Source organism: Amphiprion ocellaris, chromosome 4, assembly GCF_022539595.1.
Source record: "Amphiprion ocellaris isolate individual 3 ecotype Okinawa chromosome 4, ASM2253959v1, whole genome shotgun sequence".
In the NCBI taxonomy this organism is placed as follows: Eukaryota; Metazoa; Chordata; class Actinopteri; family Pomacentridae; genus Amphiprion; species Amphiprion ocellaris.
In genome coordinates, this window is record NC_072769.1 from 7,663,022 (window position 1) to 7,691,005 (window position 27,984).

Here is a 27,984-nt window from a genome sequence, read left to right on the forward strand (position 1 = left end):
GAGGCTGGGTGTCGCCTGACCGGATGATGACAGAAGTTTTCGGTTTAATGTGGCTACTTTTGTCATGCAATCGCCGATTTGAGAAGCCTGGCATTTCTCTGAACACTGACGAGGCGTTTGACGCTAAACTGTCTCGTGTTTTAACGACATAACCTCTCGGAGACGGTGACAGACCGCTGTGCCATCTGGGAACTTTAGTTTTACTGGACGAGCGACCCTTTGGATCTTATTTGACCGGCGAGGAGCGCAGGAGAAAGCCCCGCAGGGCTGACCGAGCCGCCGCTATGGGAAACCGGGGGATGGAAGACCTGATTCCCCTCATCAACAAGCTCCAGGACGCCTTCAGCTCCATCGGCCAAAGCTGCAACTTGGACCTGCCGCAGATAGCGGTCGTCGGCGGCCAGAGCGCAGGGAAGAGCTCCGTGTTGGAGAATTTCGTGGGGAGGTTGTACAGTTTATGTGTAGTCTTGGATCAATCTGAGTGTTAATTTTTGCTGTTTCTGACTCATATCCGTGACTGTTGGGTTTATACAAACAGCTTGGAGCTTTTGCGTAAAAGTCGCCAACTAAGCACTTGGTTACGCGCTCTGTGTGTCGGTGCCTCCCAGTTTCTAACGTTTTCCCCCCCCCAACGATTTTTTTTTTCCATGTTGGAGCTGAGCTATTCACAATTGATGATTACGCACTTTACTCAAGAAAACAGCTGTTGATTAAAAATTGAAGGGAAATTGGTTTGAAAATGTTTAAAAGTGACACTAAAGATCCGCATTATGAAACAGTTCACGTAAACCGCCTCAGCAGATCTATGTCTCTGCTCTCTACAGTCAGCGCGTCTCATTACCTTGTCAAACATTTACTAAAGCTGTTTTTCCCTGAGACTACTTGGGTTGTAAATAAATATGTCTTTATAGGCCTCACAATGCATAGGTCACGTTAATATTTGACTTTCAAGGGTGAGGTGCAGATTTGATGAGGTCATAGTGGGATAGTGGGATAAATGACTTATTAATCCAAATAAAAATGCCTGAAGTGTCTATTTCCTTGTGAGGGTGATAGATTAGCTCAAATGATTTTAATTTGTCCATCTTTCATGATGACAAATAGCAGAAACCAGCTGTCGCTTTCTAAAAAATAATCTTTTTTTTGCCATCTAAAGTCATCCACACTCAGCTTGACATGAAACCAGTTCCAGAGGAAAGGGAATGGGAAGAAGACAAGCTGCCGAGGAGGGCTAATCTAGGGAAGATAGCAGCAGCAGCAGCAGCTTTACGTCTCAAGTGAAGCGAACATTTTACTCGTCTTCATGACACACAGAATGATTTCATTTGTTGTCCAAGAGATTGGGAATGTTGATTAGGGAACCATGTCTCCTTTTTTTTTTCCCTGTTGCCTTTTGTCTCCGAGCCCCAAGCAGTGGCCGAGGGAGACAGTAGGGGCATTGATGCGTTTGTGCTGGGGTCATCAGTGATGTCACCAGCTGCACTGTCATGTGTATATGACACACTGGGTACCAGATACACACAGAGGGGCGCTGAGCTGTTTTCGTGTTTGTTAATTAGCCTGCGGACATGCACAGATGTAACACTGGCCTCCGAGACCAGTGTTTGTTCGTTTTAGTGAGTTGGGCTGAGCTTTAATTAGACAGTCAAGCTGGAACTAACAGTTAGCATCAATGATTAATGTAGTTGTTGTTGTTTTATGTTTGATTGTTTAATGCATTGACTCCCAGTTTGAGGGTAAAGACGCTTCCAGAGGGGCGCACAATTAGCCTCTTGAAAGTTGAAGGAATATACAACATTTTTAGGACATAATGTTTCCTTGTTTGTTAAATGTTGGATAATTTCACCATTTAAGTTCTTTGTAATTCAACTGATACAAAACGAGGGCGATATCACTCTGTTGTTGGATATATGCATCATTTTAAAGTGTCACAAGCCAGAATATTTGGAAAAAAGCAATTTAATTAAACATTACTGGATTTTTTTGATAAAATTATTTATTGTTTGGCTTCTGATCTGATCTGTAGCTCAGTGAGTTAAGGGTTTACCTGTGGAGCTGCAGGTCACTGGTTTAAGACCCGACCCTTCTTAAATTTGACAAATTTTGTTGTATTTCTGAACAATGACAATAAAGTCTCTTTAAGTCTTTATAAAAGCTAATAATTGTGAAGAATGTATATAAGGTTTTACGGATCCAAGATCAAGGCTTTTTGCTCCTTTTCTAGTGATATAAAGCAGAGAAAAACATCATATCAAAAGCTGGAACCATTAGAGTTTTGCTTAATTTAAAAGACTCAAGAAAAGAAATCATATTCAAAAATATTTCCAGCGAATTTTATGTTGATGGAGTAGCAGAATGATCATCAGCTTTAGGTGGGAATCACTGGTTTCGACTACAAAGTGTTGACAAAATGACCTCAGGAGCTCATTGCGTCCAGTTTACTGAATAAATGACTCTGTGATTTAATTCATTAATTGTCTCGTTGGTAATTGTAGGACTTGTGTTGCGGTTTCATAAGTGACAGGAAGAGATGAGGAAACAGGATGGGGATCACGGTTGTGTAACATCCTGACTGCTCTGTCAGCAGGGAACATCAGGCACAGATTCAGTGTGTGTGTTCAGATGATTAGATCTTGGTGGGTGTATTTTTGCGTGGCCTACTTACCTTACAGTAAAAAGTCAGACCTTACTGCTGCTGCTGCTGCACTGGTGCAGACAGACAGACAGACATGGACATGTTCTCATGGCCTGGAGTGTTTTGTGGTCAGTGACCTGGAAATGATCACAGTTCTATTGAACATGAGTTTCCATCCTGATGAACGTGTTTGTAATGAGAAGGGGAAGCAGAGTTTGTTTCTGTGTGTGCTGTAATGAGCAGGCTTGTAAGTCAATCTTTGTCTGGCATCAATAATGCACATGCTCAGGTAGAGGCCTGCAGACGTAATTTAAGGTACTTGGAAGCAGTTTTACGGCATGAACTCTTACTTTGGAGGAAGCTGATGCACATTTAGTATTTTGACAGTTTAAAAATAAGTGCTGATGATTGTTTTTTATTATGTCAGTGTATATATATATATATATATGTAATGCTTGTTATTTACTCACTTTAAAAACTGATTGATGTTTCTCCAACATCAGCCATTTATTTTACCACACATATCGTTAAGCTGTGTATTTCCTAAAATCTACCTCCGTCTCTCCTTCAGGGACTTTTTGCCGAGAGGATCTGGCATCGTCACCCGTCGTCCTTTAATCCTCCAGCTGGTTAACAACGTAGCAGGCAAGTTGCATAAATAAATCTCAGTTGTTGGGAGCGGTTTTTGCTGCTCTTGAATTCGGGATTTTAAATGAATAATCTATTTTATGTAGCTAGAATCAGCGTCTACATCTGGTCAAAAAAAGGATCAATTTTCCTTGACATCCAAAGGGTGACTGAATATTAGGTCAGAGGACTTACAGATTTTGTAGCTGTATACATGTAATTGCATTTTTTTTTCAGCTGGCAAACATGCAAGGACAAGTTTTCACAAAAAAATCTTCTAAAATCCTGCTTACAGTGACTTGTTTCGTACAAATAATGTAGCTTCACTCCTTTAAAATTACTCCACTGACCTGTTTTGTTGCATCTTCAACTTTCGCACCATCATGTTGTCATATTACTCTCTATATTTATTCCCTGCCTATCTATCAACCTCTTTACTGTCTAAAATAGGGTTGAATGATTGAGGGAGAATTTTAATTTAGATTTTTCAGATGTGGTGATTTGATTTGCAGCATTATTTCATTAAAAGTCTTGCTTCATTTCTACCGTGTGTTACCTGTGTAAAAATAAAATAACATGGATGGAGCATGACCACATGAAATACCTTTGAAGGTGTGACTGAAATGTGAATTTGCAAAGTCACTGTGTGGAAGTTTAAACTTTGGGTTAGATGTGCTGCAAATTGCACAAGGTGTGGCTGATAAATAAAGAGGCTGGGCTTTTGTCAGTTTGACCACAGTGCAAACACCTGAAACACACTTGAATGACATCATTATTCTCATTATTTTATTGCTACATCTCATATTGATCATTCCACCTCAATTTACTACATTTTTAAAAACAGCTCACACCCGATCATCTCATGTTTGTCAGATTTTTTCTGTGCATTTGTCTGTTATTAAGTGAAACATGTAAAATCTGGGGTCATAGGTAAGATTAGTTTTTGAGTTGGAGAAATTTTGTAAGCTTATTGATATGTATAAGTGGTCTTTAGTAGTATAAACTGCTTTGACAGAATGTTAGAAGCCAGTTATATCATGGTGCAAATTTGATCAAAAAATGTTCAGCGCGTGTCTCAAACTCGTTTTCTCCTTGTAGAGTATGCAGAGTTCCTGCACTGCAAGGGACGCAAGTTTGTGGACTTTGATGAAGTCCGTCTGGAGATCGAAGCGGAGACGGACCGAATCACTGGATCCAACAAAGGCATCTCCTCCATCCCCATCAACCTCCGTGTCTACTCACCGAATGGTAACACACGCTCTCATACAAAGCCTTCTTAGTGCCCGTGTTCAACCTCTGTCTGACTGATTACATCCTTCCCTCTTCCCTTTTCCTCTGTCAGTGCTGAACTTGACTCTCATCGACCTGCCGGGGATGACCAAAGTGGCCGTGGGTGACCAGCCTCCGGACATTGAGCATCAGATCAGAGACATGCTCATGCAGTTCATCACCAAGGAGAGCTGTTTGATTCTGGCCGTCACTCCAGCAAACACCGACCTGGCCAACTCCGATGCCCTCAAGATTGCCAAGGAAGTCGACCCTCAGGGTGAGCTGATGTTGTGAAACCTGGGCGATGGTGAAGATGATCCTCCACATTCATTTGGATATTTCTGTGACCGTAACCTTTCTTTTTGCTCTAATTTGGTACAAAACTAATTACTTTTGGCTGTAACTTGCAGCTATTAGCACTCTTCTCCTCTCTATTAATCTTTGCCTCAGCGCAGGAACCATCTCGTCAGGATAATTAACAGTTACATTATTAAAAGGGTGCCTGGCAGCAAAGATATATTGAGTAAGATTAGCAGAGATATAATTAAATTAAATTTTCTGCACCTTTAGCTCTATTATTAACCATTTCAAGGCTTGTAACTGTAGATTAGTGCTGATGTAAAATGAAGTTTAAACTATGTCTGCGAATCCTAAAAGTCCTGTTTTTTATGTGAATATTAAAACGTAATCATGGTGCCTTTGCTTTCAGGGCTGCGGACCATCGGTGTGATTACAAAGCTGGACCTGATGGATGAGGGGACGGATGCACGAGACATTCTGGAAAACAAACTGCTGCCACTCCGCAGAGGTAAAACCACACACAGAAAGCAGTAGGACTTGTGTGTAGTTTTGGATATTTGTGATGGAAATGTCTGTGATGTTAAAGAGACGCTCATGCTTAATTTAAGATTAACAGATTAACTTTGGAGGAACTGTAGTCTTTTATATATGTAGGTCTCCAGTTTTAGAAAGTAATGGTTAGTTTAAAGTAAACTTATCACATGAACAGAAGATGAATATTAGAGACATTAGATGAATCAAACCAAAACAAAGTTCATTTGTATCTGGCCTTAAACCAGGAACACAATCATACAATGTATTTTTACTGTCAAAATTCAAAGCAGAGAAAGATTCTGACCTAAATACAGACCCAGCCTAACCAGTCTAAAGTCTAACCACAAGGAAATGACAGCTCAGGATACTGTGACTTCTGACAAACACAACAGTTTAGGTATAGTCAGAGATGCATTTCCTCTTAGAAAGTGACAAGAATATGAGACAGGAATACTAATTGAAATTTGACTTGTTAATCCCAAACTTCCCAGAACTTGATGACAATAGGTGACTGTATGTCATAAACTGAGGGACCCAGAATTAAAACAGCACATAATAATGATCTGGACACAGCGTATTATACAGATGGCCTGCGCCTACATGCAAAACACATATTAGCCAAATTTTCTTCTTTTTTTTTTCAATTTTCTTACTCTTTTTACAGTCAAATTAGTCTTATTCTACTTAATGAATGAGGTTTTTTGTCTCGTGTTTCTCACCTCATTTTTGAATTACACCATCCTTGATGCTTTGGTAATATTGTTCACCAGACATTAGGTGAATAAAGGACATTAAATTAACATTGAAAAAGAAACTGAAAGAAAATGTCCAAAATTTTGGATCATTTCATGCAAAAACCTTGAGATATGTCACCTGCCAGACTGTCTAAAGCCGATTTAGCTCCCAGCAATCAAATGAATACAAGGCAGACTTGTCAGACTCACAGCTTAACTGGTTTACATTGAACCTCTTTGAAGCTGGTTTAGGGTTACCAGACTTTACAGATATTATGTCAGCAGCAGTATTCCCACCTAATTCTAACAAATTCTCTATTTCTAACTATTTTTTTCTTAAAAAGCTCATTTTAAAAAACCTGTATTTTTTTCTCTTATATATTTGCCCTTTAATAAAGCAAAAATATTTTTTATTTGCTTTATTGCTGAATATAATCAGTAGAGTACTCAATTACTGAGTTAATCAATAGCTGCCATCCTCAAATTTATATGAGTTTACTGTGTGGCTGCAAATCCTGTGCAGTTGTTTTAGTAGATTCTGACAAAATGCATTACTTTTTGCATTCAGTCTGGTCTTACGTAAGTAAAACAAATATTGATCTGTTTCAGGAGTACAAATAAAAACTTTCTGGATGCTTTTGTTTATACTTCTCTTCAGGTTATATTGGAGTGGTGAACCGCAGTCAAAAGGATATTGATGGAAAGAAAGACATCCGCGCTGCTTTGGCTGCTGAGAGGAAGTTCTTCCTGTCCCATCCTGCATACCGACACATTGCAGAACGTATGGGAACACCTCACCTGCAGAAGACTCTCAACCAGGTGACACACACACACACACACACACACACACACACACACACACACACACACACACACACACACACCAGATCAAACGTACACACACACACACACACACACACACACACACACACACACACACACACACACCAGATCAAACGTACACACACATATCTGCACTGTAAGTCACTTACAGGACATAAAAGTTTTCCTCTTAACATTCACACCATTTTTTTAACAGAAAAAAAGAGTAAAAGCATGGAAGCAGTTTGTTTGTTGGATGTTTACAGTAAACACAGTGTAGTAATTTAACACGAATGTGCCTCTATAAAGGACAGAAAAGATAAGAAGCTGCTGTTTTAGTGTGTACACACTCTTAGTAGAAGTAAGTTCTGTTACTGCTGCTGTCATAGCTGTGGTATAGGTTTTTGGGAAGCTGTGGCTCAGGTGGTAGAGCAGGTTGTCCATTAATTGTAAGGTTGGTGGTTTGATCCGTGATCTCCACCACCAGCTCAGGCGTCCTTGGGAAAGACACTGAACCCATTGGCCTATTTAAAAGGTGCAGTATAATTGAAGTAAAAAGTATTCACCCCTTTGGAAATGTTCTCTTTTTTTCTGTGATGATGTGCAGTGTTTGGTGTCCATCAAACATAACATCTAGTCTGATTGCCAAAAAGCTCAGTTTGGTTCTCATCAGACCAAAGAACCGTCCTAAAGTTGACTTCAGAGTCTCCAGCATGCCTTTTGGAGAGCTGTAGTTGAGTTTAATATGAGCTTTTCAACAGTGACTTTCTCTTTGAAACTCTCCCATAAAGTTTTGACTGGTAAGGAACAGACAACATTTTAAACGGCTTCTGGGGAGTCGTAGATGTCTTGGTGGCCTCACTCACTCGTCTTTCCTGCACAGTCACCCAGTTTTTAAAGATGACCTGCACAGGACAGATTGATTTACGTGCCATATTCTTTCCATTTTTTAATGATTTAACTGTACTCTAAGTGACTCGGAAATTTTCTTGCATCCATCCCCTGACGTAGGCTATTCAATAACTTTTTTTTTTCAGAGTTGCTTGTAGGGTTGTTTTGTCTTCATGGTGTAGTTAAAGCCAAGAGACTCACTCATCAGTGACTGGACCTTCCAGATGCAGGTGTCTTTATACTCAATCACTGAGACACATTCACTACACTCAGATGATCTCCATTTCAATTATTATGTGACTTCTAGCACCAGTTAACTGTGCCTGTGTTGAATTAGGTGAGTCGCTTTAAAGGGGGTAAATACTTATCCATCCATTCATTATCTATATATCGCTTAATCATCATTAGGGTCGCAGGGGGGGCTGGAATCTGTCCCATCAGATGTAGAGCGAAGGCAGGGGACACCCTGGACAGGTCACCAGTCTATCACAAGGCTATATATAGACACAAACAAGCACACTAACATTCATACCTACAGTCAATTTAGAATCACCAATTAACCTGAGCATGTTTTTGGACTGTGGGAGGAAGCCGGAGTACCCGGAGAAAACCCACACATGCACAGGGAGAACATGCAAACTCCATGCAGAAAGATCCCAGGCCCAGAACGGGACGCAAACCAGGGATCTTGTAGCTGCAAGTGCTAACCACCGAGCCACTGTGCAGTCCTGAATATTTATTCAGTCACTTATTTTAGATTTTTTATTAATTAACATTATTTTGTAGAATTTTGTATTGAAAAGCAAGGAGGAATCTTCCAAAGGGTGTGAATGCTTTTTGTAGCCACTGTAAATGCAGACCATTTACCATTTAAATTTGTTGATGCAATTAAAATCACAAGGCTTTGTGCTTTCAGTGTAACATGTATAATCAGGGTCATGCCATTAAAAATACTAAGTTTTCCCTCAAACTGTATTCGGGCTGTTGAGTGTTAAGGGATTAAGCTCAATTTGGTAATTATTGCCCTGATTGGAATGTTTTCTTTGGTATGTTAGGACTGCTCTTAGTTACAGTGAGTAATTAAAAAAATGACTCCATGTTTCAAATGAACATTCACTAATGTTTAGTTTTATCATTTTGCGCAGGCGACAGCTGTAGCAGCAGACATTATGCTTTCTGAGTGTCTCAGAATGATAGGGATTTCCTCAAAATTGGCACAAATGTTCACCTAGACTCAGTGATGAACTGGTTAGATTTTGGTGGTCAAGGTTACTGTAACAGAAGAATTCATTCTCCAGTTATGACAAAATGTCACACAGTTGTCCAATGGAATAATGAATACAAAAGGTCCAAAAGGTCAAATATCCGTTTCACTGTCACATCCCAATGTTCTGCAAAAACACTTTTCTGGACATTATTCAACACTGCAAGTCTGGAACAGAAGGGGAGATCTGTGCCATATTTCATATGACATTAAGCTCGGTGTGTGAGAAGCATCGACGTTTTAGAATTTGTAGCTTCTTTGCAGCAACATCCATATTTGGAGCATTATCTAAAACTCTGTGTTCTGTCTGAATCAGCTTTGTTGGCCACATACAAGGAAGTTGACTCCGTTCTTTATTACTCTTTATGAACCGACACACTTCAAAGTGAAATTCTAACTTTACCTTTTGTTTCTGTCCAGCAACTCACCAACCACATCCGTGACACGCTGCCAGGGTTACGCAGTAAGCTGCAAAGCCAACTTTTATCACTGGAGAAGGAAGTGGAGGAGTACAAGAACTTCCGTCCAGATGACCCTGCACGCAAGACCAAGGCCTTGCTTCAGTTAGTGCCTACATACACAGATACACAAATGTTTCTGAATTCAACAAGTTAGTAAATGGATTTCATGCTGTGTAAAACCTTTAGGATGGTGCAGCAGTTTGGCGTGGACTTTGAGAAGTGCATAGAAGGATCTGGAGATCAAGTGGATACCTCCAACTTGTCTGGTGGAGCAAAGATCAACCGTATCTTCCACGAGCGCTTTCCCTTCGAGCTGGTGAAGGTGAGGAGTGTTAAGGTCTTTCCTTTTCATTTCGATTGCTTTAATTATGATTTGTAGATTTTGTCGTTTGCATTTAACTCACCTATTTTTACATACATTTTATATAACTTCCCAAGTAATTTCTCTATTATTTTCCAGTAAACAGCAAAAACAACTGCATGAAAGGGTTGTGCGTGTAAGGGTAAACTTGTGGCTTATTCAGTCTTAGAACTGTGTGTTGAGAATTTACAGATTAGGGATTAGTCTTGATTAAGTTTTTTTTTTGGCCACTTTAAGTCTTTTAGATCAGCCGTAGTACCACTTGCTATTTAATCATGTAGCGAACTGAAGAGGCAGCTACTTCTGTGCTGGCGAGTAGAGAGCATTGTGGGGGTTTAGCTGTTAAAGGGGCACCATGACGAAGTCCACCGTGAAGTTTAATGACCTTCGACCACGACACGTGCTAAATTACCTTAGGATCAACTGAAACAATACTCCTGTATGGCAATGATAACAGCTTCTTTCACATGTGTCATCTGTCTGTGACTTAACAAGCATGCTTACTAAAAAATGTCTTGAATTAATGCTATCATTGAACCTGTTATTGAATGATACTGTGGTGCATATTAAGCACGTTGTGCAGATTTACAGCACAAGTGACAGCACACATAAACAAATTCAGGTTTAGGTTCTTGCCAAAACTGATCAGTTAAAAGCTGCCTTTTCATGAATCCAATTCTAAGAGAGGAAACAAAAACCCAAAGACTGCCCTTTGTCTGGCTTCATGTTAGTAAAGAAGAGTGATTAATTATGCACATAAAAAATAAAATCTAAACCTTTTTTCTGCGTTTTAGATGGAATTTGATGAGAAGGAGCTGAGGAAAGAGATCAGTTATGCCATCAAGAACATCCATGGAGTCAGGCAAGTTGAGCCAGCCTGCAAAAAAAAAGCATTGCATTTGTCTGTTTACCTGTCTGTCAGCTTTTGTTGTCTGTGTCCAAACTTTTCATCACATCAGTGTTATGTGTGCTGACTCTAATGTCTTCATTCATGTTGTGTTTGTGAGCAGTTTTTATTTATTACCTGCTCGCTGCTTGTTGTCTTTGTGTCTGTCGCCTCCTCCAGTCATTCATGTTTTTCCTCCCTTGCTTCTCATTCGCTTTTCCACCACATCTGTCCAGTTGTGTTTTGCCAGTGTGGGTTTTTGTTTCACGCTATCCCGTGTGTCTCCTGCTCCACGTCCCCATGTCTGTCTTGTCTGTATGTCCTTCAGGACAGGACTGTTCACCCCAGACATGGCGTTTGAGGCGATAGTGAAAAAGCAGATCATTAAGCTGAAAGAGCCGTGTCTGAAATGCATCGACATGGTCATCCAGGAGCTCATCAACACAGTCAGACAGTGCACCAATAAGGTATCACTGCATGGTCACCTGCCCGACTGCGACTCCCATGCAGAGCTAGCACTGCCAGGCGCCACAACACAGTAGTCACAGTTTTTTTTTTTTTTTTTTTTTTTTTTTAGCAATGCGCTTTTGGACATCATTTTTTGGGGGGATTGAAAACTACAGAAAAATTAGATGAATTCAAAGTGAGATTATTGCAGTCCTGCTTTGAATTTTCCTAATATGAACATCAGTGGATATGGTTGGATGTCCTGGCTGTGCTGCAGTGCATTGGAGTGGTGTCTCTGAGAGGCTGTGTGGTTAGAAACAGACAGGCTGTGACATGTTCCTGTGCAGGTTCATTGCAAAACAAGTTGCAGGCCTGGTGTCGTGCTACAGACATGCCAGCTGCTTTGTGAGGCTGTACTTTGGCTCTGAGATAAATGCAAATGACAGCATGCTCACACGACGTACAGCTGAGATTAATGGGCTACTGGACAAGTGATATCTGTACACCGCAGCAGTACATCCAGTACCTGATGAATATTCCAAAGTGGAGGACAAACCAACATACAGATCGACGCTGCCACCCAAAGAGTCATGTTTCGAGCATGGCAAAAAAGCTGTAGGCTTCACATAGGAATCTGAAATTTCAAAGAACCTGCAGCTTGTTTCTGTTCTGAACATGAATTAGAACTAACTAAACACCTGTTTTTCTTCTTTGTCATGTTCCTCAATCTTCATCTTTCTTTTCCTTCTGTTTTCCCTCACACTACTCCGTCTACAACCATTCCTTTTTTTTTTTTTTTTTTTTTACTACCACAACCCATGCTACACTTCCTCCTCTTTCACCTGATATTAAACCTCCAACTCCCACGACGCCTCACCACAGGACAGGCCTGTTCACTCCAGACATGGCGTTTGAGGCTATAGTGAAAAAGCAGGTCATTAAGCTGAAAGACCCCTGTCTGAAATGTGTCGACCTCGTCGTCACCGAGCTCGTCACCCTGATCAGGAAGTGCACTGAAAAGGTAAACATTGAATAGCAGAGAGACGTTTAAGTGATGCTGACAGAGGACAGAAAGGGAAGAGAAGTCAAGGGAAAAAAAGAAACGAATGCAAGTTTAAGACTAAAGAGTCAAAATTAAATAAACTAACTCACCACTGTCAGTGTTGTTGTCACTGCTGCTTAAAGGCTTCACTCAGCACCCACTTTGCTGCTTCCCCCTACGTTTACCCTCAATGTTGAGTCTACGACCCCTTTCCCATTCTGACCCTGGACCTGTAGAAACCACAATCCACTATCAGCACTGGGATCATTGATTTAACAAGCCCTTACACTGCCTCATTATCCAATCAGATCTCCCACCTCCTCACTAAGAAATTTAGCTGCACAACGGTGGCTGTTTTTATGTATTTTTCCTGTGGTACATCTTTGCTACACTACTGACACCCATAATACAAACCTCACAAGACTCCGCCTGATGCTTTTCACTCTTCATCTCTTTCTAATCAGATTTTTTCTTCCCTGATTTGTTGAGCCCCTCTATGAGCTTGAGATGCAAAGTCGGAGTTAGTTAAACCTCGGAAACCCAAAAAACAAGTTTCAAAAGCATGTTATTTAAGAAATAGCCAAATTTACATCATTTATCATAGATGGAAACTAAAAATAGAAATAATCTTTGGATTTTCAACTTTCGAATGGTCTTTTAACTAATTGCGACGTGTAGTTTCTCTGAGAAAAATAGCAGCGTCTAAGCTTAAATTTGTGACATTTCACTAATATCACTTTATTTTACATGTTATTTAAAAATTCACATAACCAATATTCTGTAGAAAGTTTTTTTTTTTTTTTTTTAAATCTTCGCTCTTTTACACAACTAAGAAGCTATGACTGACTTATTATTGACCAGCAGTCATATGACTTTTTGACTGAACTGCAGGCTGTGTTTATACAGAGCAGGTAGCAGACAAGTACAGAAATACAAGTCAGAAATGTAAGTAGTAAAATATAAATGTCTGGCAAATAGATCCACCTTTTTTTTCAGTTTTGGTAACCCCAGTGAGTACTTCACGTGTTGATATCAATTTTTCTTTTTCGATTTTTGTAAAATAAATAAAGAAATTCCACTTTATTTTTTATTTGTTTTTTTTTTTTTTTAAATATTTGTAGCATTGTAGCTTTGCTATACTGCATAGAAGATATTTTTGAGTTCTCTCTACATCCAGCCACTGTTTCCATTGAGGTACAACAGTTTAAACTGCAGTGAAAATTGAGCCCACAGTGAAAAAAAATGTGACCGGAACATAAAAACAGAAACTGCTTGGGGTTCAGAGGATTAAGTTGTTGCTGATTTCTAATTTGTGGCCACATAGCTACACAGGATGGACTGAACACTTCAAAGAAAAGAGTTGTTATCTACAGCTAACAAGAAATCTCAAGCTGATAGGAGCCTAATCAGTGCATGCCTCCTCAGTCTTTTCTTGTCTTGCCCCATATTTGTGTACATTTGCTGTCAGTGGTTGGGTGTAGCTGCTTGTGAGGATACACGGTGTGTTACAGTGTTGTGCAGACCTGCATACAGTAGTTGTGTATCCTGCATCAGTCTGCAGCGGCGCATGTGTGTGTGTTTTCTGTTTGCGTGACTACAGCTGGGCTCGTACCCTCGACTGAGAGAAGAAACCGAGAGAATCGTCACCACCTACGTCAGAGAGAGAGACAGTAAGACCAAAGACCAGGTGAGTCAGTGAGAGACAAGAGATGCAGCCTACCTGTACAGTTTTCATTCTCTGTGTACATAACGTGTGTCGTGTTTTGGCTCTCAGGTGCTGCTGTTGATCGACATCGAGCTGTCCTACATCAACACTAATCATGAGGATTTCATTGGATTTGCCAAGTAAGACAAACTGCGCATATTGATCAACTAGTTTTATTCGGATCAGCAGAGTTGGAGACAAAATTTTGATGAGATGATTAAAAATTCATCTGCAGCTATTCTGATATTCTGTTCAGTTTCATTCAAGCAAAAAGCAAAAGCATTGATTTTATATTGTAAAATGTGAGCATTTTATGTTTTTCTTTATGTGATGTCATTTTACTAGTCTTAAAAAAATGGCAATTTTAATATATCTTATAGAAATTAAAATGGGCGTTTTTTTCCCTCCATTTCCTAGCAGTAGGTGCTGCCCAAAACTTTCTCAGTTTTATTCTCTTCAACATCCAGTCCATCAGTATGAAGGCTCTGATCAATTAAATGATCTTTTATATTTTCTCTGTGAAAGAGTTAAAATATTTAGTACTAGGAGAAAGAAATTAAACTTAATTGAAATAACATTTGGAGAATTAATAGAGAGGCAGTACTGGACCAATAATATGATTGGATTGTTGGAGATAATATTAATATTTGTAAATTGAAAAGTCATACATAGATTGGTCAATAGTCATTTTAACCTGAACACTTAATATGTACTAACAGTTTTGGCAAATAACCTCCTAAATGTGGATACCTTTCCTACTGAGAGGGACAGATAAAAAGTAACATATTAGCTCTCTCTGGTGGCAGTATGATGGCAACACACAATACTAGAAACACAACTTTGCTATTTCTCTCCTGCACTCTCTTGTTGCTACATATATGCCAGTAATAGTAAATGTGCTCCAAGCTAATATGGGTTTTAATTTTACCACCACTGCTTGTATTTCAAGCCTGCAAATTCAAAATCACTGAGAAATGAAGAATTTGTAGCAATGCTGTATAACTGTACTTCTAGTTTTTTGCACGTGTTCCAACATGGGAGCAGCTTTTCTGAGACTCTAACCTTTGTTTTTTTTATATAAAGTAACTGCTTTTCTAATTAATGTGTACAAACCCTCAGTTAAATTATCATGGGTGGATAGTAGCTACTGTTCAACTTTGACAAATACAGTGAACTGATAATACTGTTACTATTAAAAAATTAGTTTTGCTGGTAAAATAAATGAAAACGATGGACAGTAAATGATCATAAACTACTGTGACAGTAATTTGATAATTTAATGGCCAAAACTAAACAGTTCCAGTCTGTCTTTTGTTGTTGTTGTTTTTTTTAACATATTCTGTAAGAATATTTAGATTTTTTCTTGACTGCAGGCGTAAGAAACTGTGATGGGCATTTGTGTAATTTTATAAAACAAGTGATTAATTAGAAAAAGAATTGCTTGAGTAACTGATAAAAATAATCATTATTTGTAGCAGTAGTAATATTGCTTAATCTGTGGATTACATTAAAGGTCTTTTTCTCTTCTTTTGAGTGGAGTTTTTACTGATCGAGCGCAGATATGAGTTGATCTCACTATGGGTTATGTGGGAAAAGAAAAATTCTCTAAAAAGCAAACTGCCATTTGATTCTTCAGTGTGCTATAACATGATAGAATCTGGATGTCGTTAATGAGTTTATGTTACTGAATCTTTCTACCGCAGTGCCCAGCAAAGGACTGCTGCTAATATCACCAAGAAGAGAGTGATGCCCAATCAGGTAACTAAAGACACTGCGTTCACCTCAGCTTTAGCCTTCACCCCACTGTGGTATAGCAGCTGCTTTCTCCTGCTGTTTTTTGCTTTATTTCTTGTTCCTTCTGTTGTTGTCTCAGCCCTTCTCTCCTGTCATTATTGCCCTCTGTTGCTTCACATTTTCACACTCTTGTCTGTGCTTTATTTCCCTTTTCCTCTCTCTCCTCTTCTGTTCCTCCTTTTAATGACCCAGGGAGAGATTCTTGTAAGTATCGCGCTCCCTTCCCTGCACCTCCACGTGTCACTTCCTCTTTAGGTGGGTGGGGGAGTCAGCGGTCCCTCAGACCATGTCGAGAAACCACATATGTGCTCCTTGATGAAGAAGAGGGAAGTGAGAGTTACGTTAATGGATTTATCATGAGATCTGGAACAAGAAAACACAAGTTATATGACAGTTTTCGTTTGATGGTTTACTGTAATGTTTTCACGATGCAAGAGTTTTTGGTCATCACATGCTCATAGAGTGTGTGCTGTGAAATGCAAAGTGACTGTTTCTCAGGAACATTCCAAAAAAAATTAGAAAAAGTCACATTATAAATAAGGAAGTAGTGATTGAGAAGCTAATGTTTTGACGTCAGATGTTGTTGTAGATCTGTTCTGACAGGAGGGTCTCGACAGGATTTAGACAAACTGTCTTCAGGTTTAACAGTAATAAATGTAGATGTTTTACAACTAGCAGCAACAGTTTAAAGTTGTGGTTTACCTGTAAAAATGCACATTTGTGAAACCACCTGCTCATGTCGCTCTGACGCACGCTGTCATATCGTTAACTTGCCGGCTGTGTTTTAACCCTCTGAACCCCAGCAGTTTCTACATTTTTTTTTTTTTAAATTCCTGTCACATTTTTACTCACTGTGGCCTCTTCTGTACAGTATAACAAACTTAAAATGTCATAAATCATTAAAAAAAAAAAAAAAAAAAAGAGAACCAGAAAGGTGAATTTCATTATTTATTTTACAAAAATTAAGAAAAAAACATGGAATTATTGTGCAGAACATTTTTCTAAGTGCCCTCAGGTGTTACCAATACTGGATAAAAATGGTGACTCTGCATTGTATAGATATTGTACTGCTTTCCATACTTGTCTCCTATCAGCTCTGTGTAAACACACTCTGACGTTCAGCCAAAAAGTCCCTGAATTTTTGCCATGTGACTCTTGGTCATAGTTGAGTGAATTATGGCATCACAGTTGCACCAAAGAGTGCAGAATTTTTTGCCTTTTGCAGAATCCGGTTCCTGCAATCAGTTTAAATTAGACACGTAGAATAAACTGATTTTAATAAAATATTACAATTTTAAGCTTAGATTTGGATTTCGACAAAATGACACGACGGGCGAGCAGTTCGAGGACTGAAATTCTGATGATTCCTGCTGTTTCTGACTCTGATAAATTACCTTTTCAACCGTCTGGCAGGTTTTGGGGTTCAGAGGGTTAATTTGAAACCAGATTTTGGTCTTGACAGCTCCTGAGGTCATTCAAGTGACAAACATAAGGCTTTATAACTGACACCCAAACTGTAATAATTAAAACTTCTCTGTCTGACCAAGCTCTGGAAATTCTTAGTCCACTAGTTTTGATTTGTGAAATGTATCTGTTGGTTGACATTCTACTTTTTACAGTCAGGTGTATACTGAATGTGAACACAAAGTACATTTAACAATGGCACGTATCTACAGTCGTGACTTGGGCTGGCTAGAAAATATACTGAGTGTCTGTCATAAAAAATAATAGATTCCTCCTCTGGCGTTCTGTAAAGAGAACATTCTTCTCGGCTCCACAGCTCTCTGCTGTGACTAATCAGCTGCAAGTCTCGCTCTCCTACTCTGCAGTACTTGTGGTATTTGTGGTCACGCCCTTCAGATCACAGAATTGCATCTGTCTGCTTGTTATCCCTGTGTGTCCTTTTGTCTTTTTGTCCGTCAGTCTGGCAAAGAGAGGGATGCAGAGAAGGTGACTTTTAATTGAAACCTGTTGTTTTTAACTCTCTACATTTGTGGTGTGTTTTTATAGTAGCTGCACAGGCTGATCTGGCAGCACTGTGATCTTTCACTGTGACACCTGCATGGCTGTTGTGCTGTTTTTAATGTTGCCGTGCCATTTCTTTGACCATGTATATATCTTTAGCTGTTAGCTTACCTGTTTGCTTGCTGTCGATTGCTCCCTCTTGTGGGGTGTGTAGTGTAGTCAACTGTTGGACTCTCGTGTGCAGGTCATCCGCAGAGGCTGGCTCACCATCAACATCAGCATCATGAAGGGCGGATCCAAGGACTACTGGTTTGTCCTGACAGCCGAGTCTCTCTCCTGGTACAAAGATGAGGAGGTAAGGCTGTGTACAGGATAGTTAACGCACACAAATCTATAGTTTTCTCACCTTTTCTCTATGGGCAGAAGTTTGACAGCAAAATCTTTCTTGTTGTACCTTTAAAGAAAACACTCTGTACTGCTGGTAAAGTAGGTGATTTTGCACTCTACTTCCTTTTATACTTATTTCTACAATGCTCCCTGCTTTTCCAGGAGAAAGAAAAGAAGTACATGCTGCCTCTTGACAACCTGAAGCTGAGAGATGTGGAAAAGGGCTTCATGTCCAGCAAGCACGTTTTTGCCATCTTCAATACAGAGCAGAGGTGTGGATGCTGTGAACTTCTAAAACCTGTGCTTTTATGGTGCATTTGTTGTATGTGTTTTATTCCTACATCAATGGTGCATGTGTGCCTTGCAGGAATGTGTACAAAGACCTTCGTCAGATTGAACTGGCATGCGACACTCAGGAGGATGTCGACAGCTGGAAGGCCTCCTTCCTCAGGGCTGGTGTTTACCCAGAGAAAGACCAGGTGCAATAAAAGCGTATTCACACTGAAATTACTGCAGGATTCCAGCGGAATCTAGATTTTTAAAATGTGCTTGAAGATGCACAGCGCTGTGTGACATGCAGTGTTTACCTGAGCTTGTCAGCTGTTTGCATACTGGACAAAATGCATTTTACGTGTCAAAAGATTTTACATATTCCATTAAAACGTTTCCAGGATAGGTTTGCACAGGACAAAGGCTCTTTTTTTTTTTTAGCAACATTGTTCGACATGCTTGTTCAATTTACAGCCCTGCTGATAGAATATCCAGGCCACTGTTAACCTTCCTTGTATTTTCAGGCGCTCCACTACAAATTTAACATCCTCGACTAGTGTATAAATTTTAGAGAATGCACCTAAATAGATCTGTTGTGATGTTCAAAGATACAGATTTAGCATAGATAGAAGGCTACCCCAAAGAGAAGCAATGTGTGGATGAGATTTTTAATCTGTGCTAGAGAAAAGTGAGTCATAAGTGTAGGTAAAGGCTTTATTTGGCCTCAAATCCCACAGAAGAGTTGATCAGTGTTTTAAAAAGATATTTTCAGTTATTTATTTAATCTTTAGTTCAAAACACTCAAAAGCTCAGCTAATTTGAGGTTTGTTTGGATTTGAGTGACAGTAGCTGGACAACCCACTGACTGTCAGTAAAAGCTTTAAATACTGTATCATCCTGGTTAGTGTTCAGAAGTATGAGACGTCACATTTTTCCAGCAGATTTCCACCCACTTCAGATCAGTTGGCAGCACCAAGACAAAAACATGAAACTAGATTCCAGATTCCGATGTGCTAAATACCCCACACCGTTCAAACTTTGGCAGGAAACAAAGCGTACGTGTAGTGACAAGTTTTTAATGAATCACACTGACACAAACTGTTTCTTTATCCCTCTCTTGTTTGTCTCCATCCTTGTCTTGTTGTCCTCCAGCCTGACAACGAAGATGCGATGAATTCTAGCGACACCGTGTCCATGGATCCGCAGCTGGAACGACAGGTGGAAACCATCCGAAACCTCGTGGACTCGTACATCGGCATCGTCAACAAATCCATCAGAGACCTCATGCCTAAGACCATCATGCACCTCATGATCAACAGCGTGCGTTTCCTGCTTTGGTCTCGCTGCTCTTATCAGTGTTTTTGCAGCAGCATCATGGATAATATAGTTTTCTAGACCTGTAGTTCCCGTACATGTGCCACTGAATCACTATTCTAAGATGTAATGATATATATATATGCAGAATTGAAGTCCTGTCTTAAAGGTTGTTTTTAACTGGAATATTGAATCTCCATTTAAACAACTTAAGAGGAAGAAATACGTGTAATAACCCTCTGAAGGCTAAAAAGTGCTGCCATGTTTGAAAGGCAGGGTATTATTTTTAGAAAATCACCAAAAATAGCACGTTTTGTCAAAGCTAGAAACTATTAAAATAGGAATAGTAATTGGATTTTAGGCTTTCCTGTGTTCCATGAAGGAATCCTATGTGATAGCAAACTGTCAACTTAAAATGATGATATTTCATCAAAATCTCTTTATTCTACAGATACCATGTAAAAACTTGCTAAAAATAGTTTGCTCTGACCAAATTCCTGTAAAAACCACAAAATCGACCCATGTCAGCATAGCAGTGAAGTGAATACACCAAGTGTTGACACAGAGCAGATATGAGGCAAATACGTGTAAAGTATGCAGTGTCACCATTGGTTTATTTCCAATATTAATAACACCTGTGGTGACTTGGAAAAATGTTTCACCTGTTCAATTTATTATTAAAGAAAATCACATTTTCAATTTTAAGATTTATTGCTTTGTAAGTGTGTCATACTGCACAAAAGACATCTTGGAGTTCTCTCTACGTCTAGCTATGGTTGAACTGTTTCCGTAGAAGTGCAGGACTTTATTTTGCAGTGAAAAATTTTTATTTTTTTTTTTTATGACAGGTGCAAAGAATGCTCAGAAACTGCTAAGTGTTCTGAGGGTTGAACTCTCAGTCACTCTGTTGTCCTAACTGTATCCTCCTCCATTTCCAGGCGAAGGACTTCATCCACTCGGAGCTGCTGGCATACCTGTACTCGGCCGGCGATCAGGGCAGTTTGATGGAGGAGTCAGCAGAGCAGGCTCAGAGGAGAGATGAGATGCTGAGGATGTACCACGCTCTCAAAGAGGCCCTGGTCATCATTGGAGACATCAGCACCACCACTGTTTCTACTCCGATGCCTCCACCGGTAGATGACAACTGGATTGTCAAAGACCCAAGGTAGTGATCGTATTTTAAAAAAAGCATACCCAAAACAAAAATAAAAACATGGAAATACATGAGAAACCAAAGCATAAAGACATAAAACACAGCTAAGTATGAACAGAATGGTTCTTTGCATACATGAGACATTTACATGTATAGAAATGTCCCCCATTCGTGGTTAGGGGCTTAAAATGTTATCCTTATCTAAATTCTCAAACCAGTAAAGCCAAACGGCTCAATTGGTTTTATTACTCGAACTCTCCAGCAGAGGTCCTCTACTGGCTGTTACTTTTTTCCAGCATATGAAAGCAACTGCACTGCTATGCCTGTTTTAATTGATTATATGCAGCCTTCTTTGTGCTTTTTTTGTTGTGTATCCCAGTAAATAATAATAATAATAATAATAAGAAGAAACTTTATCTGTGTAGCACCTCACAAAACTGAAGTTACGAGGTTTTTTACATAACATTAAAATACAGAAAACATTAGATGAATAGATATTAAAATAAATAAAACAGAATGTCTTATAGAGATTGAAGATGTTTTTCCCATAAAGATTTGAACAAACAAAGATGAAAACTGTATTAAAATAATATGAACAACCAGCATAAACATGCTAAGATTCAATTAAAGAGTCATACAATGTAAATTAATGTGATGATATGTCGTATGTGCTATTATAACTTTAGCAGAAGACGTGTGATGTTCAACACGAGCAATTTACCAAACACAAATATGTGCTTTATTGGCTTCTATAGGTTCATAAATGGAGAATGACGTTACTAGAATTTAATGGGACGTTTATTTTTGATCATTTTTGTCACAGTCCTCCACCAGCTTCCCGTCCCGCCTCATCCACGGCGCCTCCTCCCAGCCGACCCCCAGCGGTGAGGGGTCCCACCCCGGGTCCTCCTCTTCCTCTCAACCCCTCACCGGCATTTGGAGCCCCACCTGTGCCTTCCCGACCCGGACCTCCATCAGCGTACCCAGGCGACCCCAACTCTGCCGTGCCTCTCATCCCGTCCAGGCCGGCCCGTGTTCCTCCAGGGCTGCCGCCGGGGATTCCCAGGTAAAATCGTGAAAATACACACACAAACACACAATTTCATGCCTTTTGTGGCTTTGGTGAAGGTTCCTGGCGAAAGGACACTCCTGGTGAAGGGTTGTAACTGTATGTTCTGGCTTTTGGTGGTTTGGCGCATGACTATCTCATGATATTTTTCCTTGCATGTGTTTTTCTGTCTCCATCCCCCATCCCCCTACACCTTTCTTCCCCTCTCTTCTTGCAGCAGAAGACCCCCGGCTGCTCCCAACCGACCCACTGTCATACGTCCGTCAGAGCCCTCCCTGCTTGACTAGAAACACCTTCACTTTTCATCTGGTCATACAGACTTTGTTTACACTTCCTGTATTTCTTTCAAGCAGAAATAGTCACTAAAATTAGTTTCCTGTAACTACAGACTACTGTAATTGGTAATCTGATGCTGTTTCAGTCTGTGCATTTCAGAAGCATTTTGTATGTAATTGTGACCTTATGTGTAGATAGCTTGACAGCTTTTTTTTTTTTAACAAGTACATGATGACATTTTCTGCTTTCAGTATTATGATGGAAAAAAAGGGATACATTTGATGATTTTTGTGGCTTTAAGGTTATGAACCAGCGAGTCATCTTGAATTCTGCCTATTTCGTATGAAGTGTCTTAAAACAGTATATGATTTGTTTTATATGACGGCAAGGAAAAAACTTTTCGGAGTAATTTTTCTGAGTTGTAAACTTGCTAATGGTTTGTCAGTAATTTTACACGCTAAGCACCTCGATGAGTAAGCAGCACCTTTTGATAAAGTCATTTTTATTTTAATTTGTCGCAGCTTCAGGTAGGCTTATTAAAATTAGACTGACCAATGGAATTTGTATGCTTCCATATTCCATATAATTACTAATGTTGTTTTTTTCAAGTATACTGTAGTTTAGGCTAATATTTCTCATTTGTGGACCAAGTAAACATGAGGCAGAGGATATGGAAGGTTTTCTGTGGCAGGTGGGTGGAGGTGCTGCAGCAGTGGGATGTGTTTTGGTATAATGCTGAGAATTATATAGCAGTAGAGGTAAGAATTACATTCTGACAGTTACCTCCCACAGCTGCTCATCCTCAGTGAATAAAAGTGCCTCCAGCAAAAATTTCTTTGTGATTACTTCAGAAATCAAAGCCATAATGGAAAAAAAAAAACATGTTAAGAAAGAGGCAATTTTCTTTCATGAAGTGATGGACTGAATAAATTAATGGAAAAAAAAGAAGGTGTGGTGGCTGGTGCTTCTTCTTGCGCCTTGGTGGTCTTTGCTTTATTTCTCTTCTTTGCAAACAGACACAAGAGAGCTCAGGTCAAGACCTTTTATTTTGCATGATAGTAAAACGGAGACAGTCGAGCAGAAATGTTTCACTTTCGTGTGTGCAGTCTGGCAAGACCTTCCCTCCTCACTGTAAGGATGGAGCTGCCGGTCGCCATGGAAACCGTGGTTGCTAGTGGCAACACACAGTCGATAGTGTTACTAGTTGCTTTTAGGCTCTTCACAGGAGCCGAGCAGGAATGAGTGAAGGCACGCAATTCTGTTCTGATTTCTAGGGATGCTCTCCTTTGTTTCTTTTCAGCTGTGTTTTCCCTGACGCTCTTAGAATCACAAAATAATAGGAAATATTAACATCTTCTCATGGTCCTCTCACACAGGCGGCCGCCACAAGTCCCTTCTCGTCCGAGTCACTGGTGAGGGAAACTCACAAGTTGCAGATTTGAACTCTGTAGCCACAAAGCAGTTCAGACATCAGGAACAAGAGGAGTCGAGTCCTCGAGACGTTCAGGTCTATCTATTGTCTGTATCATTTGTGCATTTCTGAAGCTGCTAATGCAGAATTCATGGGCATAGATTATGACACTAGTTGGACCAAAGCTGGCATTCTGTGTATGTTGCAAATAAGTGAAATAAAAAAAAACAAAAACCTCAGTACATACAGGTATGTTATGAAAGTGACTTATTATTTCAGGTTTTTATTATATATTACATATAAAACGTTGACATTTTTCTATAAATACTACTGAAATAGTTTATCACTTGAAATATTTCTGTCAAACCTGAAAACTAAGTGAATAAAATAACCAGCTAATGCCAAATTATGAGACCAAGAAACCATCTTTTGAAAAGCACAATCTTCATATATTGAACAGACATTACAGTATATTTTTCAATCTTCCTTCTGAACTAAAAAATAAAGGCACCAGTTACTTCCTTTTTTTTTATCTGAAGACACTACAAATTAACTACACAGGTGGGCCATAAGTTTCCATACACAGAAAAAATAAACATTTTATGTTGGACAACCGTTTTTTTTTTTAACATAATGTGCTCTATATGATTACCATTGTTTTGAAAACACATATATCCGTTGCTCTTTCGTCAAACGCATCTTCTAGGGTAACTGAAATATAAACAAAATATACTTCATATATTTTCTGATGTATGGCAACTTATGGCCCACCCTGTAAATTTAAATCTGATAAGCTTGTCTGTTTATACTGCATAATAAGAAAGTCCTCAAACTTTTGCTGAGCTGTTGCAATGAATTCAGTGTTAAATCAGGTAATGCTACAGACAGGTAAGTGCAGATAATTCAGGCTTATTCCTAAAGAATATAATAAAATGTTATTTGGTAGTGGTGTGAGTTTTTGTACCACCGCCATCTTACTGTCGAAGCTGTTCTGCAAATGTTTGTAAGGTCAGACATAAGCAGGAGCTCATACAATAGCAAAGAAGTTGTGTGTCTGCACGTGTGGATCTCTTATTAGTTTCTGTGGTGCAAGGAAAATTCTTATGCCATGTAAATATATCTAAAATATACAAAAATACTGAATAAGTATGGTTTCCTGAATATTAAACTTTCCTTTTAAGTGTATTAAAGTTTCATGCACTAGAAGAAATGCTTTTATTTTCAAAGCACATAAAGAGGAAAGCAGAAAACTGCTTTTCAGGACAAAGCTTTGCGTTGGAATTTTGTTTTATTGATAAAATTTGACTGGAATGAATCACCACATTCTTTAGAAGGTAAACTTCTGTAGTTTTTTATTCTGCAAAGACAACTAACATCAAAGAAGCCCCTGTGTAAAAATGCATTTATTATGATCAATGCCTCCCATGAAAACCTGATTTTTAATTATGTTACAGAATATGCAACAAATGTCTTTTCTTAGTAAAAAAAAATGTCTGAGTAAAATCAATTCTATTGACACATGAACACACATCAGAATAAAACAGCATGTTTGATCGTTTAAAAGGAAAGGATAGAGGCCAGAAACACACACCAAACTATCAGCATGTTCACACTGGATTATCCTCATATATACCTGAACTGACATTCACGTACAAACTGCACATTTATCTGGAAATGAACTGTCACATGTACATTATTGGCTACTACACTAGAAATCATCCCGCTTTCTCATTCTGCATTCATATTTGCATTGACTGGTACTGGAAAAAAGAAATCAGTAACCTCTCAAAAAAAACCTCTCCATCCATAAGGCTGTAACCAAGGAAACACTTGGACTGATCACACTTTAAATCACCAATATAATGGCAGGATCTTACACTGTCAGGAGTACGAGAACAAATATTCCAACACCACTATTGCACATAGTTATCGTCTGTAAACCAGCAGAATAGGAGTGTCATTTAACTGACCGGTCACCTTTACCGATGGCAAAGTTACCTTTAGCCAAAATTTCCCCAACACCTTTAACCACTTTCAAAAGTGTAGGTCAGCAGTTTCACGAAAACAGTTCCTCATTGCCTTGTGGTGAGATTTTGACATTAAAGGCACTGCATGAAATGAAAACAACAACTTTCTCAGTCTCTTACATATCTGGTTACCCTTTATGATCATATGATATGATAATTATTGCTCCCAAACTGATCTGATCCAGAATTTTTAGAAACTGAATACCTTTTGAATGTCTGTTGACTGCTGGTGTTCGTGAAGAATAAATGAACAATAACGGAGCACAATTCGAATGGGTAACCAGCAAAACGTCTTCGTGATGGACTGTTCTGCTTCCCAGTCTGTCTCGTGTGAATGTAAAATAATGCTTCTATGTGCAGACTCGCCGCTTATCGTCAAACAGTCTGCGGACAGTGTAGACCTGAGAAGAAAGACAACAATATATCAGTGACTGCATTTTAAATGCTGTGACAGACTAAAATAAGGAGTAAATTCTTTGAGTGGTGTTAGGAACCTATTTACCTGCGTGAGGGCCACACACAGCATCACCAGCACACTGGCGCACGACCAGAAGGAAACTCTCCAGAGGTTATCCTCCAGAAGGTTTCGGTCTCGTGCCTCAAAAGCTCGCAACACCGTCTGCATCTGCCGACTGCGCTCCAAACGTCTGTGCAGAGAGTCCATGGACTCCTGAGGGGGTTGAACATAGGGGTAGAAACAGGGAGCAAAGATTTAGGGGTATGAATCAGGGAAAGAGACAGAAGAAACAAGATTATGCCCATATTTTGAGTGCACAAATATTTCCTGTTGAGTAGAGTTTAAGTAATGACAGCTGTATATTGCTTCACACAATTTACAAGAAGTGAGTTTTCTGTGCCGTTTTTGATTTTCTGACTATAATATTGCGTCATGCAACCATTACTGTGGTTTAGTTAATTTAGTCTGCTCTATAGAGTTACTGTTTCCATCAGGTGTCAGTAGTTAACAGATTTCCAGTAGACAATATTAGCTAAAGGTTATGATTGACGTAAATTTGCATTTTCCTGACTGTCAGCAAATCCTGAGAAGAGAACACAACCAACAGTGTGTTAGTCTGTCTTTCCCACTTCCCCAGTGTGTCTGTGGTTCATAACCTGAAGCTCATTTTGTTCCGACAAAGGACACACAAAAATGGGCCACACATGTAATTTCCCTTTTTGAAAACAATGCTACAACACTTGTCATACAAGAGTTAGTGAACTTGTTGGGAAATATTTTCAGTTGTGTACTAATACACTCTAGTTAGTACTTCTGACAACAGGTGCCTTTGTTCATGCCTACAATGGAGATTGTTTAGACATGTTAATGCTGACAATACAGGCTTATTACAGGTAGAGTATGCAATGTATTCCAGAATCGTTAAAAGCATCTTAATATCCTAACAGCAATCAATTAACAGAGTGTGCTGTTATTTAAAAAAAAAAAAAAAATAATTAAATAAAAAAAAAAAATATCTGTGGCAGTCACATGCCTGTTAAAATCTTGTCCGGTCATTGCATCTGGTATGGATGGTCTTCATGTCTGTAATCTGCCTGTGAATTCATTAGGAGTACAAAATCTACAAAATCTTGCACTGTTACTCATGCTGGATGATCGTATCGATTTGTATTTCTGCATTTTTAGGGTCTCAATTTTCTGGTTTTATTAGTTTATACGTATCTGTATATGTTTGTCACCATTCTGTGTTGTAGCCTGGTTGTGAGCAAGTGTTGTATTCATCTTCTATATTAGTCTACACTGGCTTTGAATAGAACGTTTTGCAAATGTTGTGATATAGCCTATTTGTGTGTTTTTAGACATGAGGTAATTTTGGTGCACAGCACTCCTCTTCCTCCTAAAGTTCCCTCTCATGTACCATGTTGTTAATGGGTCATTAGCCATGTGACCAGGAGTGACTACATATTCTGGTATTTCCCATTAGTCAGTTAGAACTGAAGAAGCCTCTTGGATGAGAGGTGAAACAACTTCAAAAACCTACAAGAGAGGTCCAGTTGATTTTTACTGAAGCTCCTATGACTCATGCATTAGTTCTTCAACAGTACTCACACAGCGCATGTTCATTTGTTTTGGAGGAGTGGCTTTGAACGGAGACCTAAAGGGAGGCAGTGGGATATTTATTTTTTGATTTGTTTCTTTTCAGACTTCTATTTACTGTTGCTGGTTTCTATAATGCTGCAGGCTCTAGCTTTAAAGGTTCCATTTAGTGAAAGTCCATTTCTACTGCGTTTTGTGGTTGATGTAAACTTGGAAGATGTAAAATAAAAGCTGTTAAGATGTGAAGATGTTTACTTCTGCCATTTCTTTCTAAAACTGCTTCTACT

At 39.2% G+C, this 27,984-nt stretch overlaps 2 protein-coding genes across 7 annotated transcripts in view; one reads left to right on the forward strand and one right to left on the reverse strand.

Annotated features, from left to right (window-relative positions):
- LOC111569894 (dynamin-2-like) lies at window positions 1-27,943 on the forward strand. Of its 6 annotated transcripts, XR_008601427.1 has the most exons (21): window positions 1-445; window positions 3,207-3,280; window positions 4,361-4,510; window positions 4,605-4,808; window positions 5,241-5,339; window positions 6,758-6,918; window positions 9,497-9,639; window positions 9,724-9,859; window positions 10,693-10,760; window positions 11,113-11,251; window positions 13,874-13,960; window positions 14,048-14,118; window positions 15,682-15,736; window positions 17,982-18,092; window positions 18,287-18,396; window positions 18,492-18,603; window positions 19,547-19,714; window positions 20,647-20,873; window positions 21,685-21,927; window positions 23,583-27,618; window positions 27,649-27,943. XR_008601427.1 is itself a non-coding variant. In XM_035949074.2 (20 exons), the coding sequence occupies exons 1-20, from the start codon at window positions 285-287 to the stop codon at window positions 23,620-23,622; spliced, it is 2,559 nt and encodes an 852-aa protein (XP_035804967.1). In that variant the 5' UTR covers window positions 1-284; the 3' UTR covers window positions 23,623-27,943. The 6 variants fall into 6 exon arrangements, 5 of the variants coding, with proteins under 5 accessions (XP_035804967.1, XP_023128093.1, XP_023128095.1 ...); XM_035949074.2 differs by having other exon boundaries at window positions 23,583-27,943; XM_023272325.3 differs by lacking the exons at window positions 23,583-27,618; window positions 27,649-27,943 and adding an exon at window positions 22,148-23,154.
- Window positions 25,003-27,984, reverse strand: part of tmed1b (transmembrane p24 trafficking protein 1b) — a 6,742-nt gene continuing 3,760 nt past the window's right edge. Inside the window, exons 4-5 of the mRNA XM_023272365.3 lie at window positions 26,147-26,314; window positions 25,003-26,045 (exon numbers count right to left, since the gene is read on the reverse strand). Of these exons, the coding sequence (XP_023128133.2) occupies window positions 25,995-26,045; window positions 26,147-26,314 (219 nt within the window). The 3' untranslated portion in view covers window positions 25,003-25,994. The remainder of the gene's footprint in view (window positions 26,046-26,146; window positions 26,315-27,984) is intronic.